This window comes from Cornus florida, unplaced genomic scaffold (genome assembly GCF_030987335.1).
Source record: "Cornus florida cultivar Cherokee Brave unplaced genomic scaffold, ASM3098733v1 CherokeeBrave_3.0.0_Hap2_Chr11, whole genome shotgun sequence".
Classification (NCBI taxonomy): domain Eukaryota; kingdom Viridiplantae; phylum Streptophyta; class Magnoliopsida; order Cornales; family Cornaceae; genus Cornus; species Cornus florida.
Window position 1 is genome coordinate 125421633 of NW_026775581.1, and position 20672 is coordinate 125442304.

The following is a 20672-nucleotide window of genomic DNA, read 5'->3' on the forward strand; positions in this document are numbered from 1 at the left end:
AAATAAAAAATGGTTGTTGAAAATTGCCGTTAGGAATGGTAGCTGAAAAATAATAATTGTTATGTCAAAAAATAGCATTTTGGACGAAATACACTGTTGGAGCATAATTGTTAAAATATAATATTTTGACACTTTATTTTCTCTCAAAATATAAATATGACATGAAAAAAATGACATTTTGCGTTAAAGATGTCTTATCTTACTGCGGCAATGGTCAGAATAATCTGATATAAGGTGCCATGAAAAGTCATAAAGTAAGGAATGATAGTGAAAGAATAAAAAACTCTTACAGTAACCAAATGGGAATAGCCAGTTGGTACAAGTCATTTTTACATGATTTCAGTGCAAGCATAGGTGTGTTCGCTCAATTTTAAAAAAATAAATAAAAAATCCCACAACTTTATAAACTCTCATAATTTGATATCCAAGTATTGACTCACAATGTAAATAAGTAACTGCAACTCTTGGTGAGTAAACTGCAATTGAGTTCACTGTTTAGATCTCATAATCCACCCACATTTGGTATGCAACGCCCATTGAGATTTGGTTTTTCATTCCCCTCTTGAAGGATCAATAATCTCACCATCCTTGTGATTGTGACCTCTACAAAACTCACATTATGATTAAAATTCACCATTTATTTATATATACATATATATAATTGATATGCTAACACCATTCATATCTGCCCTGAATAAAGTTTGGGTGAGAGAGAGAGGACTTGTTTTCAAGCTGATGTATATGGGCTGTTAGCTTTATAAATGCTTGCTAATTCATACATAGCCAAAAATGATACCCAATTTTAAGTTTCACATCTCATGCTTCCATTGTTGTCATTTTCAGATCCAGGTATAGAGTAACTGTTTAGACAATGACAAACAACCACCACCACAAATCGCAATACCCACCCTATAGTAATTTGCACAACTAGATCCGGTGAATGTACTCTGAATCCATTGTCACCCAATAGTCTAGTTGGTAAAACGCCGGGGCTCCGGAGCGAGTGTACTCTGTTCAAGCCCCTAGTTTGCCAAGAAAATAAATAAATAAATAAATAAATATATATATATATATATATATATATATATATATATATATATATCAACTGAATTGACCAGCTTATGAGTTTACAGGATATGATCAACTGAAGTGCCCGTCACCGGCTCACCTTATGCAGCATAGTGAATAGATCAAACTAAAATATCAACTGAATTGACCGAACGATGAGTGGTACACATTTTAGGATGAGTAATTAAATATTCTTAGTAATAAATGATATTACTTAATGAATTTTTGGATCGGCAGAAATAATTGACTATAGGGATAACTTCAATAATGTCAGGCATTTCATCCCTTCGCCTAGAATTCCAGTATGCCATTGCTTATGCAAATGACAGCAAAATGCCAGTGCCCATGTCGGATTAACCAGAAGTACTGTCTCCTCCAAACCCCGATTTCAAAAATCCTGTTTTACTGAGATGACTAACATCGCCCCGGACTTTTAAGGTCCAAATATCCCCATCAGACAAGTGAAATACATTTAAAGATGAATTCAGTACTTTCCCTCCAGAGCGTCCATTTGGGGAAGCCCGCTTATACAATGCTCTGATGACACCACCATGAGTGACCACGACTACTCGCTCTCCTGCAACGGAAACAAACAATAAGGATATATCACGCAACGAGCCATTCCACTTTTAGGAAAGCATGTTATTGTGCAAACTTTGTTATGTTGTCACTATGACTCAGAAAACTTCAAAATCTTAAGCATGAAACTATATACAGGTATAGAACCACAGAAGTCATTAATTACTAAAAAACTTTGGAATATATATTTGGCTCATTCAACTGGTGGAAAAGTTACAAGAAAACATGTACTACTGATACCTTTATGCTTCCTACCAATTTTCTGCAATGAAGAAGTGCATCGTTGATAAAGTTGATCAAAACTTTCTCCACCACCCTGCATATAAAGTAAAATAAACATGGATCCATAAAAATTCTAGAAGTAGCTTTCATGCAACATTCAAAGATCATTTATTACCAAATCCCTCACCACCTTCATGGCAAACACACCGTAAGTACTTTTTTAAAGCACCAAAAAAAAATGGGGGTCATGATAGCAACAAGCATATCTCAAGCAATTTATCAAACCATTTGAAATAGCTAACAGCAATATTATGCTAAAAGAATATTAGATTTGAACTAGCAAGTTTTGCACAGATTACTTACTGGGATTTCTTGATCTGTCCTGCGCGATGAAAAGGCTTGGTAAGCCTTGGGATTAACTTTGGCTGTTTCGTGGAACACAACACCTTGAAGATCTCCTAAATGTCTTTCCCGTAGGTCGAGATCTTGAATAACCTGAAATAGAAAAACCCAACAAACAGGCATCCATGAGATGACTAAGATTCAAATATAAAGTTCTCAAAATTTCATGGACCACATAACTAGGAAAAGAAAAAATTCATGGACCACGTTCGGCATATATAAATGAATAATTTTAAATCCTATGATGCTCAGAAATGAGTTCCTTAATCGCTCAGATGTGAACCCTTTATCCTAATTATGTTTCTCCATCAATGAAGACTTCCATTCAACAGTACCAAAATCAAAATTTGAATATTATAACGTCAAAGCATGATTCTATATCTCAAATAGCGCACACCTATTGACTTCTTGACACATAGTTAAACCCTGCTTCAATTTAGCATCTTTTTATGGTCTTTTAATATTGCTGTTGTTATTATTAGGGTAAATTACACAAACACCTCCCTGAGATTTGCTTATTACACACAACTACTATGTTTGCAAAAACTTACACAAACTCCTCCCCTGAGGTTTGGCATGTGATAATTCACCCACTTCCGTTAACTAGCCATTGGGACAATCACCTAAAGCCTCGTTAGTAGACCTATTTACCCCTTGACTTACCAAAAAGACCTCTTTTAAAGAATAATGTGAGAAGGCTAAATAATACCCTTTCAAAATACCCCATTAAGATCATATATATAATATATGTGTATAGAGAGAGAAAAGGGACAAACTAAACTGGGAACAGCTCTAGGTGGCAGTGCCAAAAAAGTGGCACGACCCAAGGGTCATGGCCTTGCGCTGGTAGTAACTGTTGAAGGCATCAGTAGCGTGTGCCTACACTATGTTCGGTAGGGAACACAACTCAGACAACTGAAGGGGTGCACAGTCTGCTCTTGCCTCACATGCGTAGTTCACAGTGGTCTGTAGTGCCAAGTCGCTTGTGTCATTTCTCGTCATGCACTACATCGCAGCCTTGACTGCACACATCCAGTGATGATGGATAAACCGGTCCATATCACCATCACCTTGGACACGGATACCATGACCTAATATTATATGGTGGTGATACTTACGACTTGGTTGGTAAAGCAAAAGAGAGGGTACAGATAGAGAGAGAGAACTAGGCCTAGAAAGAGAATCAAGGGGAAGTGGATCTCTTTTTCTTTTCCTTTTTCCTTTGATTGGGTGGTGTTGGTGGTGGTGGCGGCGGCTAGCGTTTGTATTCTGGATATATATAGATACATTGAGTCTCCTATATCGGAAATGGAGCAGGTATGTGTGCTCAACTTGTAAATTCTTATAATGATCAAAATTAAATATGGATTTGTGTTAGTTTTGTTAGAAATTACTACTATGTGGAAAGAGAGGGATATAGATGATAAAATGAAATAAATGAGAGAAATAGTTGGGGATTTCATGTTTTTTATTGTCTATTTTTTTGTTTGAGCTTTTAAACAGTGTAACAACAGAGATTCAAATCAGAAAATCCCTAAATGAAAAACCACATTTTTATTTTATTTTTTGAAATGTTTTGTGAGGTGGTAGACAAAACCCATACCTGATTTTCTTTCCCATTGTGAATTTGTTTCAGCCATTGGAGGTGGTGGCTGTGTTAAACTAGAGAGGGCGGATTATAGAGCGAAATGGTGTCAAAAAATAGAGACAGGTGGTGGAAGAGGAGGAGGAGTAGAGCAGAGTAGAGTGCAAAGAAGAGAGCAAGAGGTGGTGGTGGAGGCATGAATGTGTGGTTATGGAGGAATGAGAGGGAGAAGAGAGAATAAAGACAGAGAGAGACGGGGAAGAGAGAAAAGGGTGAGTTACTATTATGGGGATAACTTGGTCTTTTCATGTCAAACTTTTTTATTTTATTTTATTACAAACTATTGGAACAAAGAAGGACAACAATGACATTTTACACATGTTAGAATGTTATATATATATATATATATATATATATATATATATATATATATATGTTGGGCCATTATGTAATTACATTATGTTAGTAGGTATCCTTTATATAAGCCTATGTAGGCTTATTAGGTTGTTTAGTGTGTGAAATATAGTACAAGTTCTTTCTCTCTTTCTCTCTGTCTCTCGTGATAATGAACTTGGTATCAGAGCTCTACGAATTCCTAGGTGTGAGGGTCTGTAATTGTGTGGTTTAAGATCGGAATCACGATTGTGGTGTTGGTGTTCCTACTTTCTTCGTTCGTCGCCAGCACCTACTCGTTCACCGCCATCAGATCTGCATCGTCATTTGTTGTCGTCAGATTTGCATCGTTCGTCATCGTCGTTGCCAGCAGCTTCTTTTTGGTTGTCAGCGAGCTCGTCATCAAATCTGGCGTCTTGATTTACAGAGGTGAGGTTCATCGAATTGTTTTTTTTTTGCCGGAAGTTGCAGAGGTAGCTGCCTCTTGATTCGGCCGTTGCTCGTGACTGGGTCGCCATTGTCTCCGCTGCTTTGTTCACTGGCGTTTGTGAAGGTGTGAAGAAGAAGACCCTTGTTTGGCTACACGGTTATGCTATTCCAATCTTGGTTTACTAAACCTGGAATAGCTATTCCAACCCTGGTTTACTAAACCTGGGATAGCCCAGGTTCGGCCAGAATACCAATTCTGCTTCTTTTTCTTCTCTGTTTTGCTGGGTTCAAAATGGCATCCAATTCAAATTTGTTTTCTCCCACATCCGGTCTTCATTCTCCCATGACTTCCGTTAAACTCAATGGGACGAATTACATATCGTGGGCTAAATCTGTTAAAATTTTTCTCAAAGGTAGAGGCCTTGGTACTCATCTAACTAGAGAGAAACTCAAGGAAACAGATGCTTCTTTTGATGCATGGGAAAAGGAAGATGCTCAGATCATCTCTATGATGATAAACAATATTGAACCCCAAATCAGTTCAACTTTACTTTATTTGGATACTGCCACAGAGCTCATAAACACAAGTGATATTATTTGGATACTGCCAAGGAAATATGGGACAGATTGCAACAACTGTATTCTGGGACAGGTAATATCACTCGTGTTTATGAACTCTGTAAGCAGTATTTCAATCTTGAACAAGGTAATCACAGTATAGAAGAGTATTATTCCAAAGTTATGGGAGTTTGTGAGGCGCTGAATATGTATCAGCCCATTACTACTGATGTTCGAAGTATGCAACAATAACGTGAGGATTTTAATGTTGTCCGTTTTCTTACTGGTTTGTCATCAACTTATGAGTCTTTTCGTTCACAGATTATGGGCAGTCCCACACTTCCATCCCTTGCTGATGTGTTTTCTAGACTTCAGCTCGCTACACTTGTCAGTGATACCTCAACTTTGAATACTGGGCAAAGTGGTGAGCGTTCAGCATTGATCGTTTCAAAGGGTGAAAATACTACTTTCCGTGGCGGTCGTGGGGGACGCTCCACACGTGGCGGTCGTGATTCACAAAGTGGACGTGGCTGTGGTAGGGAATCACGAAAATGTACTCATTGTGGCCTTTCTAATCATACTGTGAATTTTTGTTGGGACCTTCATGGCAAACCATCTAGTTATGCAAATCAAGTTTCCTCCTCTCCGAATGATGTTGCTTCTGGATCTCACAATGTAACTGAATCAAATCCGGTCCCTGTCCCACATGATGAGTATACTCAGTTTTTATCTTATAAGCAAGCATCTAATTCATCTTCCACGGCTACCTTTGTCCAGTCAGGTACTGCACACACGTCTATTGTCTTCCACTCGCAGTCCTTGGATCATAGACACTGGAGCATCCGATCATATGACTGGATGTTCTTCTCTTCTATCTGATTTTAATTCTGTACCTCCTTCTCAAAGAGTTACCCTTGCTAATGGTTCCTCCGCTAAGGTTTCAGGTTTGGGGACAACTCAACTTAGTGATTCCTTGTCTCTCTCGTCTGTTTTATATGTTCCTCAGTTTCCCTTCAATTTAATGTCTATCAATAAGCTTACTAAATCTCTTCAGTGCTCTGTTACATTTTATCCTATTTTTTGTGTGTTTCAGGATCTCAAGACGAAGAAAAAGAATGGTACGGGGTATGAAGCTGGTGGCTTATATTACTTTGATTTGGCACCTTATCCTATGGCTCTTCAGTCTTCTCTGTCTCCATTCCAGTTGCACTGTCGTCTTGGTCACCTGTCACTTCAAGTTTTGCAACGTTAAGTTCCTAGTCTTAGTTATTTGAAATTCTTGTCATGTGAAGTTTGTCAACTTAGTAAGCACCATCGCGTATCTTTCAAGTCTAGGGTTAATAATCATGTCTCTAGTCCTTTTCATTTGGTTCATTCAGATGTATGGGGTCTAATAAAGCATTCTTCAATCAATAAATTTCATTATTTTGTGACATTTGTGGATGATTATTCTCGCTTGACTTGGTTGTTTCTGATGAAAGATCATTCTGAGTTATTTTTAATTTTTCAAAAATTTCGAAAAGAAATCAAAACTCAGGTTGGTTGCCCAATTCGTATTTTACGTTCTGATAATGCTAAGGAATATTCTTCAACCCCCTTTGATACAAATCTTAGTGATAAATGAATTATTCATCAAAATTCATGTGTTTATACTCAACAAAATGGAGTTGCAAAACGTAAGAATCGACACCTCTTAGAAGTAACCTGTGCTCTTTTGTTTCATATGCGCATGCCTAAACGGTTTTGGGGTGATACTGTTCTTACTGCCTGTCATCTTATTAACCGTATGCCGTCATCTGTATTAGATGACAAATCTCCACATTCTATTTTATTTCCTGATTCTTCTTTGTTTTCTCTTACTCCTAGAGTTTTTAGATGTGTATGTTATGTCCACAATCTTGGTTCGCGTTTTGATAAACTTGACCCACGTGCCACAAAGTGTGTATTTCTTGGATACTCTCGTTCTCATAAAGGTTATCACTGCTATAGTCCTGTTTCTCAACGGTACTTTATTAGCGCGGATGTGACCTTTTGTGAGTCCGTCCCATATTTTTCAGATAGTGATTCAATACTTGATATTACTCCTAAGTCGCCTTTTCCTGCGGTTCCACTTCCCTCACTTTCTCTTCACCTTAGATTTCCTTTGTCTGCCCCGTTACAGGTGTACACTCGAAGACCACCATATGCTATCGTGCCTCCTCCATCGTCTTTAGAGTCTTTGGATCCAACACAGTCCACTATGTCTGATTCCTTGCCTATTGCACTTCGTAAAGGTACTCGCTCGTGTGTCACTAATCATCCCATTGCTCATTATGTCTCTTCTAATTCCTTATCGCCATCATTCTCATGTTTTTTCTCTCAATTGTCTACTACATTTGTTCCTAAGACTATGCAGGATGCTTTGTCTGATTCGGGCTGGAGGAAAGCAATGCAAGATGAAATGGATGCTTTGCATCAGAATGGCACGTGGAGTCTTGTTCCATTACCTCCAGGCGTCAAACCGGCTGGTTGTCGCTGGGTATGCACTGTAAAGTATCTTCCAGATGAGTCCGTTGAGCGTTTAAAAGCCCGTCTTGTTGCCAAAGGTTATACCCAGACTTATGGTATTGACTATGATGAGACATTTGCCCCTGTTGCAAAGATTTCTTCTATTCGTGTTTTGATTTCTCTTGCTGCTAATAGACATTGGCCTTTCTGTTTCAGTTAGACGTTAAAAATGCTTTTTTGCATGGTGACTTAGCAGAAGAGGTTTATATGGAGCAACCACCTGTTGTTGCTCAGGGGGAGTATCTTCACACTGTTTGTCACCTTAAAAAGGCCCTATATGGATTGAAACTATCTCCACGGGCTTGGTTTGGAAAATGCTTTGAGGCGGCATTAAAATTTGGTCTTCACAGATGTCAAACCGACCATTTGGTATTTCACCAGCGCACTAAAACTGGCTTCATCTTTCTTGTGGTATATGTAGATGATGTTGTGATCACAGGTGATGATTCTGAAGGCATTGCTAAGTTAAAGTTGTTTCTGTAATATTGATTCCACACTAAAGACTTGGGTAAACTTAGGTATTTCTTGGGTATTGAAGTTGCTAGATCCAAGAAGGGTATAAGTTTATCTCAACGAAAATATGTGTTGGATTTATTAGAAGAAACAGGTATGTTGGGTGGTCACCCAGTTGATGCTCCTATGGATTCGAATACAAAACTTAAGTCTGATGAGGGTGATCTATTTAATGATCCGGGCAGATTTCGTCGCCTTGTTGGGAAATTAATTTATCTCACTATCACTGGACCTGATATTTTATATGCAGTTAGTGTTGTAAGCCAGTTCATGGGAGCTCCTAGAATGCCACATTGGATTGCTGTTCTTCGAATTATCCGATATCTCAAGCAAGCTCTAGGTGTTGGGTTACTATATAAATCAAATGGTCATCTCAGGGTGGAAGGTTTTACAGATGCCGACTAGGTTGGTTCTCCTTTAGATAGGAGATCTACTACAGGCTACCGCACATTTGTAGGAGGAAATCTTGTTACATGGCGAACTAAAAAGCAAACGGTGGTAGCTCAATCTAGTGCTGAAGCTGAGTATAGGGCAATGGCCCATACTACTAGTGAGTTGACCTGGATACAATATTTTCTAAAAGAACTTGGGTTGACAGTTGAAGCTCCTACTCTATTGTTCTGTGATAATCAAGCAGCAGTTCACATTACCTCAAATCCTGTGTTTCATGAGAGGACCAAACATATTGAAGTTGACTGTCACTTCATTCGAGAAAAGATATTACGTGGGAGCATCTCTACTCCATTTGTGAAGTCTAAAGATCAATTAACTGATATGTTTACCAAAGCATTGGGTCATAACCAGTTAAGAACTATCTGTTCCAAGCTGGGATTATTTGATATATATTCTCCAGCTTGAGGGAGAGTGTTAGAATGTTATATATATATATATATATATATATATGTTGGGCCATTATGTAATTACATTAGTAGGGCCCTTGTGTTATTAAGGTGACTTGTATCCTTTATATAAGCCTATGTAGGCTTATTAGGTTGTTTAATGTGTGAAATATAGTACAAGTTCTCTCTCTCTTTCTCTCTATCTCTCATGATAATGAACAACACACAAACTTAATGATAGTTATAACACTAACCCTGTCGGGGTGTTAAGTGTAGGTTTTTGCAAACATAGCAGCTGAAAGTAATTAAGGCAAATCTCAAGACACTTTCAAAGAAATTTACCCTTATGTTAGAAGTTATATATATAATAATGGGTCGTTATGTAATTATGTTTAGTTAATAGGCCGTTTGTGTTATTATGTAAACCTTGTAAGCCTACGTAGGCTTATTAGGTTTTGTGAGTAGTTTTTGAATACACAGAGAATACGCTTTTGCTCTCTCTCTTTCTCTTTTGATTTTGATCATGGTATCAGAGCACAATGATCATGAGTGTGAGAGTTAGTAGGTGGGTTGGTGGTGAATCACGATCTGAATCACGATTTGAATCACGATTGGAATCGTGATTGTGGTTTTGATGTCTCTGTCGGCAATTTCTTAGTCACCGTAATCAAATCTGGAGTGTGTTCGTTGTCGTTTCTGCCTTCTTCATCGTCACCGGCAGCTTCTCTTTGGTTGTCGTCGTCTCTACCTTCTTCGTCGTCGCCGGCAGAAGCTTCTTCGTCTCGATTTGCAGAGGTGAGATTGGTTTTCGGCCGCTGCTTGTGGTTGGGTTGCTGTCGCCTCCGCCGTCTTGTTTACCGGAGTTTGTGACGGAGCGAAGAAGAAGACCCGTGTTTGGCTACATGGTTGTGCTACTCCAACCCTGGTTTGCTAAACCTGGGATAGTTATTCCAATCCCGGTTTACTAAACCAGGGATAGTCCAGATCCGGTCCGGTTCCAAGATCCGACCCGCATCAGGACCCGACCCGGTTTCAGAATCCGAACCGTGCCAGGATCTGACCCGTTTCAGACCCGCTTCCAGGTTCGGCCAGAATACAAATTTTTTTTTTTTTCTCTCCTTTTTCTTCTCTGTTTTGCTGGATTCAACATGGCCTCAAGTTCAAGTTCAGATTTGCTTTCACCCACGAATAGTCTTAATTCTACCATGACTTCAGTTAAGCTCAATGGGAAGAATTACATATTGTGGGCCAAATCTGTTGCCATTTTTCTCAAAGGCAGAGGTTTTGGTTCTCATTTGACTAAAGAGAAACTCAAGGCAACTGATACTTCCTTTGATGCATGGGAAAAGGAAGATGCTCAGATCATCTCTGTGATGATAAACAGTATTGAACCCCAAATTAGTTCAACGTTACTTTATTTGGATACAGCCAAGGAGATATGGGATAAATTGCAGCAGTTATATTCTGGGACAGGTAATATCACCCGTGTTTATGAGCTATGTAAACAGTACTTCAATCTTGAACAAGGTACTCAAAGTATAGAAAAGTATGATTTTAAAGTTATGGGAGTCCGTGAAGAGCTGAATATGTATCAGCCCATTACTGCTGATGTTCGCAGTATGCAACAACAGCGTGCGGACTTTAATGTTGTCCATTTTCTTACTGGTTTATCATCAGCATATGAGCCTTTTCGTGCACAGATTATGAGCAGTCCAACACTTCCATCTCTTGCTGAGGTGTTTTCTCGACTTTAGCGTGCTACACTAGCAAGTGATACCTCAAATTTGAATACTGGACAGAGTGGTAAGCATTCGGCATTGGTAGTTTCAAACGGTGAACATAATACTTACCGTGGAGGTCGTGGGGGACGCTCCACACATGGTGGTTGTGATTCACGTGGAGGACGTGGCCGTGGCAGGGAATTAAGAAAGTGTACTCATTGTGGTCTTTCTAATCATACTGTGAACTTTTGTTGGGACCTTCATGGGAAACCATCTAGTTATGCAAATCAAGTTTCCTCTTCTCCGAATGATGTCGCTTCTGGATCACACAATGTAGCTGAATCAGATACAGTTCATGTTCCATGGGATGAGTATACTCAGTTTTTGTCTTATAAGCAAGCATCTAATTCATCTTCCACGGCTACCTTTGCCCAGTCAGGTACTGCACACACATGTCTATTGTCTTCCACTCGCAGTCCTTGGATCATAGACACTGGAGCATCTGATCATATGACCGGATGTTCTTCTCTTCTATCTGATTTTCATTCTGTACCTACTTCTCAAATTGTTACTCTTGCTAATGGTTCATCCATTCAGGTTTCAGGTTTGGGGACAACTCAACTTAGTGATTCATTGTCTCTCTCGTCTGTTTTACATGTTCCGCAGTTTCCCTTTAACTTAATGTCTATCAGTAAGCTTACTAAATCTCTCCAGTGCTCTGTTACATTTGATCCTACTTCTTGTGTGTTTCAGGATCTCAAGACGAAGAAGAAGATTGGTACGGGGCATGAAGCCGGTGGCTTATATTATTTTGATTTCGAACCTTCTCCTGTGGCTCTTCAGTCTTCTCTGTCTCCATTCCAGTGGCACTGTCGCCTTGGTCACCCATCACTTCAAGTTTTGAAGCGTCAAGTTCCTAGTCTTAGTTATTTGAAATTCTTGTCATGTGAAGTTTGTCAACTTAGTAAGCACCATCGCGTGTCTTTCAAGTCTAAGGTTAATAATCGTGTTTCTAGTCCTTTCCATTTGGTTCATTCAGATGTATGGGGTCCAATAAAACATTCTTCAATCAATAAATTTCATTATTTTGTGACATTTGTGGATGATTATTCTCGCCTGATTTGGTTGTTTCTAATGAAAGATCGTTTTGAGTTATTTTTAATTTTTCAAAAATTTCACAAAGAAATCAAAACTCAGTTTGGATGTCCAATTCATATTCTACGTTCTGATAATGCTAAAGAATATTCTTCAACTCCCTTTGATACATATCTTAGTGATAAAGGAATTATTCATCAAAATTCATGTGTTTATACTCCACAACAAAATGGAGTTGCAGAACGTAAGAATCGACATCTCTTAGAAGTAACTCGTGCTCTTTTGTTTCATATGCGTATGCCTAAACGGTTTTGGGGTGATGCTGTTCTTACAGCCTGCCATCTTATTAACCGTATGCCGTCATCTGTCTTAAATGGCAAATCTCCACATTCTATTTTATTTCTTGATTCTCCCTTGTTTTCTCTTCCTTCTAGGGTTTTGGATGTGTATGTTATGTCCACAACCTTGGTCCTGGTTTTGATAAACTAGACCCGCGTGCCACAAAGTGTATATTTCTTGGCTACTCTCGCTCTCATAAAGGTTATCGCTGCTATAGTCCTGTTTCTCAACGGTACTTTATTAGCACGGATGTCACATTTTTTGAGTCCATCCCATATTTTTCAGATACTGATTCACTTCTTGATATCAATCTTGAGTCGCCTCCTTCTGCAGTTCCTCTTCCCTCACCTTCTCTTCAATCTCAATCTCTGGTTCCTTCATCTGCCCCGTACAGGTGTACACTCGAAGACCAAAGCCATCTGTTGTCGTGCCTCCTCCATCATCTTCAAAGTCTTTGGATCCGACAAATTCCACTGTATCTGATTCCTTGCCGATTGCACTTCGTAAAGCTCCTCGCTCGTGTGCTACTAAACATCCCATTGCTCATTATGTTTCTTATAATTCCTTGTCACCATCATTCTCATGTTTTTCCTCTTAGTTGTCTACTACATTTGTTCCTAAGACTATGTAGGATGCTTTGTCTGATTCAGGTTAGAGGAAAGCAATGCAGTATGAAATGGATGCTTTGCATACGAATGGCACGTGGACTCTTATTCCATTACCTCCAGGTGTCAAACCTATTGGTTGTCGCTGGGTATATACTGTGAAGTATCTTCCGGATGGGTCCGTTGAGCGTTTAAAAGCACGTCTTGTTGCTAAGATTTCCTCTATTCGTGTTTTGCTTTCTCTTACTGCTAATAGACATTGGCCTCTGTTTCAGTTAGACATTAAAAATGCCTTTTTGCATGGTGACTTAGCAGAAGAGGTTTATATGGAGCAACCACCTGGGTTTGTTGCTCAGGGGGAGTATCTTCACACTGTTTGTCGCCTTAAAAAGGCCCTATATAGCTTGAAACAATCTCCACGGGCTTGGTTTGGAAAATTCTCTGAGGCGGCATTAAAGTTTGGTCTTCAGAGGTGTCAGACTGACTATTCGGTATTTCACCAGCGCACTAAAGCTGGTTTCATAATTCTTGTGGTGTATGTTGATATTGTGATCACAGGTGATGATTCTGAAGGCATTGCTAAGTTGAAGCTTGTGATGACCCTGTGGGCGGGTGCGAGAGACACTAACAGGCTACCACACTGGCGAGCTACGGGTGCACAGTCCCACATCGCCTGGGTAGAAGAAAGGTGAAGTGCTTATATGTAAGTGTGTCATCTCCAATTGGTATGAGGCCTTTTGGGGTGAAACCCAAGAGCAAAACCGTGAGGGCTCAGGCCCAAAGCGGACAATATCATACCATGTGGTGGAGTGGGTCGTTACAAAGCTGTTTCTGCAACGATTCCACACTAAAGACTTGGGTAAACTTAGGTATTTCTTGGGTATTGAAGTAGCTAGATCCAAGACAGGTATAAGTTTATCCCAACGAAAGTATGTGTTGGACTTATTAGAAGAAACAGGTATGTTAGGTGGTCGTCCGGTTGATACTCCTATGGATTCAAATACAAAACTTGTAGCTGATATGGCTGATCTATTTAATGACCCGGGCAGATTTCGTCGCCTTGTTGGGAAATTAATTTATCTCACTATCACTCGACCTGATATTTCATATGTTGTTAGTGTTATAAGTCAGTTCATGGGAGCCCCTAGAATGCCACACTAGATTGCTGTTCTTCGGATTCTCCGATATCTCAAGCAAGCTCCAGGTTTTGGGTTACTATATAAACCAAATGGTCATCTCAGGATGGAAGGTTTTACAGATGCCGACTGGGCCGGTTATCCTTCAGATAAGAGATCTACTACCGGCTACTACACATTTGTAGGAGGAAATCTAGTTACATGGCGAAGTAAAAAGCAAACGGTGGTAGCTCAATCTAGTGCTGAAGCTGAGTATAGGGCAATGGCCCATACCACTAGTGAGTTGACATAGATACAATATTTTCTAAAAGAACTTGGGTTGACAGTTGAAGCTCCTACTTCATTGTTCTGTGATAATCAAGCAGCAGTTCACATTGCATCAAATCCTGTGTTTCATGAGAGGACCAAACATATTGAAGTTGATTGTCACTTTATTCGAGAAAAAATATTACGTGGGAACATCTCTACTCTATTCGTGAAGTCTGAAGATCAATTAGCTGATATGTTTACCAAAGCATTGGGTCATAATCGATTAAAAACTATCTGTTCCAAGCTGGGATTATTTGATATATATTCTCCAGCTTGAGGGGGAGTGTTAGAAGTTATATATATAATAATGGGTTGTTATGTAATTATGTTTAGTTAATAGGCCGTTTGTGTTATTATGTAAACCTTGTAACATATATAAGCCTACATAGGCTTATTAGGTTTTGTGAGTAGTTTTTGAATACACAGAGAATACGCTTTTGCTCTCTCTCTTTCTCTTTTGATTTTGATCAATTATTACTACTATTGTCACTATTTGTTGTTGTCAAATGGCATGGACTATACAATGAGGATAGCCCTCCTTGCTCGTAAACCCTCCAACTCCATGCCCCTACATTGGGATTGAACCCTTAATAGAAGATACCATCATGCCACTTGATTTACAGATATTATTATACTACTACTATTATCATTATTTGCGGTTGCTACCAATGTTGACCTTTGTTTCATTGTTTAAAGGCATTTTTTTACATCTAGTTCAAGTTTGTTGGTTGTACTTGTTTGTTGTTTGACGGTTCAACTTAGTAGAAACTAGAAATTCTTATTTTTAATTGTTTCTCATCATCTTTGTTGTTGTCATCATCACTATTAATATTTAGCATGTTGTTTCATCAGACATAATCATTATCATTGTTATCACTATCATAATCATAATTGTTATTCAGTCCTTTGAAGCCATTCCAAAGATATGCTTCTTTCACAAAGTTGCTCCTGTATTCATACCTCAAGTCCGCCACAGCTACGTGCTATTATCTCGGCAGTCTCAAGAGCTCGCTGCAAGTCAGATGAGTATACAACAGAGATATTAGGCTCAGTCGATAGTCGATCGCCCACCTGCAAGAGAATATTATAATTTACCGGGCAATATAAATGCAGAGGACAGACAAGAATGTAATATTATGAACAACTTACTGCAGCTGCTTGCTGTCTTCCAATCTCATTTAATGCAACATCCAGGTGTCCCTGTTAAAAGGGGAAATAAATTTGACCAAAACCAGCTTTAAAACTCACAGACACATCAATGATAAGAAAGGATGAATAACAATTTACGAAATACAAGTCGCCAAAATGTGTGAGAAGGAGACACATGTTCAATAACATTTTGAATGGCAACTGTTTATAGTAGGGGTTCTTGAGTAGAGGAGGTGAAAACAGTGAAATAGAAAAGCCCAAAAAAGAAGCCCGATGGGCTGCATCTGAATAAGGGTGATGATTCTGAAGGAGGTAGATGGCAAAAGGAGTTTGTAATTGACAACTGAGATGATGAATTAATGGTTCATGTCCTCAATTCCTCTCTTCAAATTTATTACAGCATTACCCACCTATACAGGACATGAAGGCTGGTGATAAGCCTAACTTTTGATATCATTTTGCACAACCTCAACCTCAGCTGGTCAGCTTAACGTTTTATTGTTGCAATAGACAATAGCCCTTTCTCTTCATATTTAGCTATAAAATTTTATATATAATAATAAATAAAAGGCCATTACTTAGTCCAGTTAAGTCTGCACAGTATGCTAGGAGGGAAACATTAACAATTGAGATTATTTTGCAAAATGTGGCTACTCTGAAACCCAAACATGTGCCCTCAAACTTGTTAGCTAGGCTTTACCATTAGACCAAACAATGGCCCTTATTTATAACAAGTAAGCTAAAGTTATGGTTTAATACTGTCCTGTGCCTGTATATATACAAGTTGCTTTAATTTTTCATTAATGATCTCTCTGCTTTAAAATTTTGTAAAACAAGATCTCAATAATGACATTTCTGGCAGTCAAATTTATGATTTTTTAACATGGTGGTTTCCCGTCTCAAACATATGTTACATGGACTCATCAAAAGTATGTGAAGTACTCATATTGAACAAACGACACTCGGATACGGATATAGATATGTGCCCAACACTTTTGGTTGAACTGCACCTGAAAAGCATATCCAATTTAACTTTACTATATTATTACTTCAATACAAGTTAAATGTCTATGCTAAACACCATGCAACACAAACACATTATTTTACTCTATAAAATAAAATACAAATATTACATAATATGAATTTTTAGCAGTTCCCTGTGTTCTTATGTTTGAAAATTTGATACGTTTGATGTTTGAATATATAGCCCCACCTAACGCACATATCTGAGTACAGGTAACATAGCTCAAAACTACATTTTTTTAACATGGTGGACTGAGTAACAGTATAATGTTGGTCTTATGGTGGTAAAGGGGTGGGGTGTTTCATGTTTGCAACACTTTCACGGTGATTTGCACGTGCGCGCGCACGTTTGTGTGTGTCTGTGTGTGTGTGTGTGAGTGAGAGAGAGAGAGAGAGAGTGATGAACATGAAAGGAAAATAAAGATCTTTTTTCTCATGAAAACAGAGAAGTAGCATTGAGTAATTGAATGCTACCACAACATTTTCTATAGGGAACAGATGTACCGATTGCTTATATATATGTACATAACTCTGGCTGTAGCCTGCAGCCAATGTTACTTTGACATCGGAGACACCCAAAAAACAATGAAAGATATATGAAAAAATGAATAAATAAATAAACAGCAGACAATTATTGTAATTGTAAATTCCCATGGCTCCAAAGTCAAGTTACCCCTCCTAATACCTGAGTGAGCAAATTGATCCATTTAGAAGTTAAGGGGCTCACAGTGGCACCAGCGCATAGTTTAGTGAGTGAAAGTGGAGTTTATCCATTTATCTAGTTTTTATAGAATATTTGCCCATGTTTTGTATTCCTGTAACCCTAGTTGTAGCCTCCCATTATGTTATTTGCACCATTTATTCCATAGTTGTTTATTATAGTTAGAAGTTTACCGTCTTTTTCCTTTCTACCATTTAATTAGTGTTATTTCATCAAAGAGACATTGATGTACTTGAACCAATAACGAGGAACTGAATCACTGATTCCTTTCATCTACTTGAAATAACTTTCTAGATTTTTTTAGTTAGTTGGAAAAGTTCTCTTCACTGAGGCAAGAACAAACCCAGGACTGATCGGAGGCTCAATCAGCTAACCCAGTGGATTGTTTTAGTATCAGATTGCGCATAAAGGATCCGCCCCTCCTGGAAACCAAACTACCCAAACAAGTTGGCATACAAAGATGAATTAAACATAACACATAAAATGGTAAATCAGCAAATCTCAAGAAGAAAAATTATATGTATTACCAAATGCTAACAAATGTAAGCTTAGAAAAATGATGATGATGTGCATACACTTCCAATTTCACATATTACAATGAACAAACTATGCAATTGAAAGACATCCAAACTCAATCTTATACCTGTTTAGATATCAACAGATAACATTTAACCAAAATAAATATATTTTCTCGTCATTAAAGGGCCATCAGACCTGAATTCTGTTATTGGCATTCCACTCTGTTTCACCATGTCGTATAACAATAATTTCCGCATAATCAGGTGCAACAGAGTCGACCTTGCCCTCGGCATTACAATCAGATTGAGGCAAATCCCTTATGAAAAAGACAAAAATAAAATAAATAAATAATGCTCAGAGTCAAACAGTCAGTACATGAAACCCTAACGATTCAATGAAAATAGATTTTCATGATCTGCAAACTGAGAAACCAAGGCCTCCATTCAGCTGAACTTTCACTACTTGGCTCGCCTAAGTTTTGATTATCATGATAAAATTAGCATTCTAAAAGCAGAAATAACAAATATAGATAAGACTCAAAATTTTAATTTCTTTTCTATTTTCAACTTTCTTGACAACCAAAGGACCCTAAAATTGAACTCCAAATGAAAACATTTCTCATTGCTTTAACAATAAATCAACACACGCACACACAGACACGCACATATACATATATATATACACACACACACATATAAACGGACCTAGAATTGGAATCGGCCATTGACGAGTCCTCAGTAAATTCGTCGACGAGCTGAGGTCTGGCTTTCAGTTCCGGTCCACCCAAGGGCTGAGAGTAAAAGGCTTTAGTTTGTAGAGAAAATTTGTTTTCGTTTAAAATAAAATGTGGGTAGTGATGGATGGGTCGAATATTCTTCTGACGGATGTTAAGCCGATTGCTGATATGGCAACACGCCAGTCTTTCTATTCTAGCCATTTCGAACAAAAAATTTTAAAGAACAAACTAAAATCACCCCAACACAAACATGCTCTGCTAATAACTCTCCTTTATTTTTTTATTTTTTATTTTTTTTGGGGTAAAACGCAAGGGAAACAAATAAAGCTTCAGAGACGACATAGCAAGAGTGCAAGACCCAAAATGTATTTTTTAAAAATTATTTTATATATTGTTGGAAAGGTTTCAGATGAAGAAACTACCATGGATGGGGACCATCACACGTTAATCCATATGTAAACTTTTTCCATAGAGATTGAGAGATGGTTAGAGAGAGAGAGAGAGAGAGAATTTTGAAAAAATGGTTGGAATTTTTTTTTTTTTTGTTTGTGAGAAAGGAGAGTAGACTGTGATAAAACAGGGGTGACCAAGAATTGGATTAGACATTAAATTTAATTTTAAATCCAATTTAATTTGTTATATTATTGACTAAATAAGATCGAATTAATCATCTTAACAAATGGAATAAATTTTATGGATCAGACTTTTTACAAACAATCCAATATTATTATTTTTTTAACCAACTATCAATAGACAACTTTGAATCATTAGTAAAAAAAAAACTTGAGACTTAAAAGTTAGTAAAACTTTAAAAATGAAAATAGTGCATATAATATAATATACATATATATTTATATTTATAAATTTGATCAGATAGGTTTTTTTAAGATCCCAATTTGTAACTCGAATCCGTTAACTAATCTGTAAATTGCAAATTTTATATAGATTACATTTGATGGATTTCGGAGATGGAAAATGATTACCATTCCAAATTCCCTAATATATTTGTATGGTATAAAGATTTCTATCCATTTAATGTAGTTAGCAGGATACACACCTAAACTTATTTACTATATCTGATGAATAAAAATTCCACACTAATAATATTATGTTGTTTATATCATCTACCAATTATATTTATCATACTTTATTTTAACTGATTCAATCATTACCTGTCAATATAATCAATCGGTAATATCATATTGAAAGCTTTACTACTTCTTGCCTCGTCTTTTTTTCTCCTTCACCTTTCTGCTCGCTTTGATCTTCACCTCTCAACTCCAACTCTCTCTCTCTAAATCATCACCCATTTTAGCAATAGCATTGCTTCATCAACTTCTTTCTCCTCTCTCTATAACCTTTAAACGCTAATTCTTGAATCCAAACTCAGACACGTAAATCTCAGTATCTCATATCTATACACATCAACAATCACGTAAACAGTTTTGAAAAAAAAAATATTTGGGATAGATTTTTTAAATGTGACTATAAAAGGGACTTCATAGTTCATTCACACATAATTTTAGATGATTGTTAAAAAATATTTTTTTCAATTTCTATCCATACTTTACTAACATCAAAGGTTGCAAAATAAGATCTCATAACAACTCGAACAAGAAAAGGAATAATGTTTTTTTAACAATAAAGATTGATTTGAAAAATATTTATCTAAATTTTGGTTAAAAAACCAGAACACAGTGGTGCCATCCCATTAAAAAGTTCATTGGACCAAACCCATTTGACATTTAAACTGTCACATCATTCAATTCAAACATCACGGTTCAAACAATAAATATTATTTTTGTCTTTAAAAAATTTAATTTTTTAATGCGATTGCGGTGGATATTAGGTGGGTTGAAAGTGCCCAAAATACATTATTCAAAATTAGCATTTTCCTTCGTTAAAACGGGTATTACTGAATAAACTTCACTTTAACTAATTATAATGATGTATTCTGATAAAGTCAACATATATATATAAATTTATTACCGAACATATCAATAAATTAGTATAGGGTTTGTAGTTTATTCAATCTTCAAGGAGACCCTTCCCGTTTGGAAAAATTTAATCAGATATCTTACTTTTTTTGACACCTATCAGTCTCCCCCTCAGTCAACGGTCAAAGCTAGTCAGAAATACTTTTTGTTAACGTCAACAAAAAAAAGTAGATTAAATGCCCAGATT

General features: G+C 37.5%; 1 protein-coding gene across 2 annotated transcripts; it reads right to left on the reverse strand.

Annotated features, from left to right (window-relative positions):
- Window positions 1-1186: 1186 nt before the first annotated feature.
- LOC132284391 (phosphoglycerate mutase-like protein 4) lies at window positions 1187-18814 on the reverse strand. Of its 2 annotated transcripts, none has more exons than XM_059786495.1 (7): window positions 18457-18814; window positions 17948-18068; window positions 15490-15540; window positions 15301-15351; window positions 2233-2364; window positions 1888-1963; window positions 1187-1645 (listed from the first exon to the last, which is right to left on the reverse strand). In XM_059786495.1, exons 1-7 carry the CDS (start codon window positions 18687-18689, stop codon window positions 1422-1424), a joined length of 888 nt encoding a protein of 295 aa, XP_059642478.1. In that variant the 5' UTR covers window positions 18690-18814; the 3' UTR covers window positions 1187-1421. The 2 variants fall into 2 exon arrangements, with proteins under 2 accessions (XP_059642478.1, XP_059642477.1); XM_059786494.1 differs by having other exon boundaries at window positions 15301-15411; window positions 18457-18813.
- Window positions 18815-20672: the final 1858 nt, after the last annotated feature.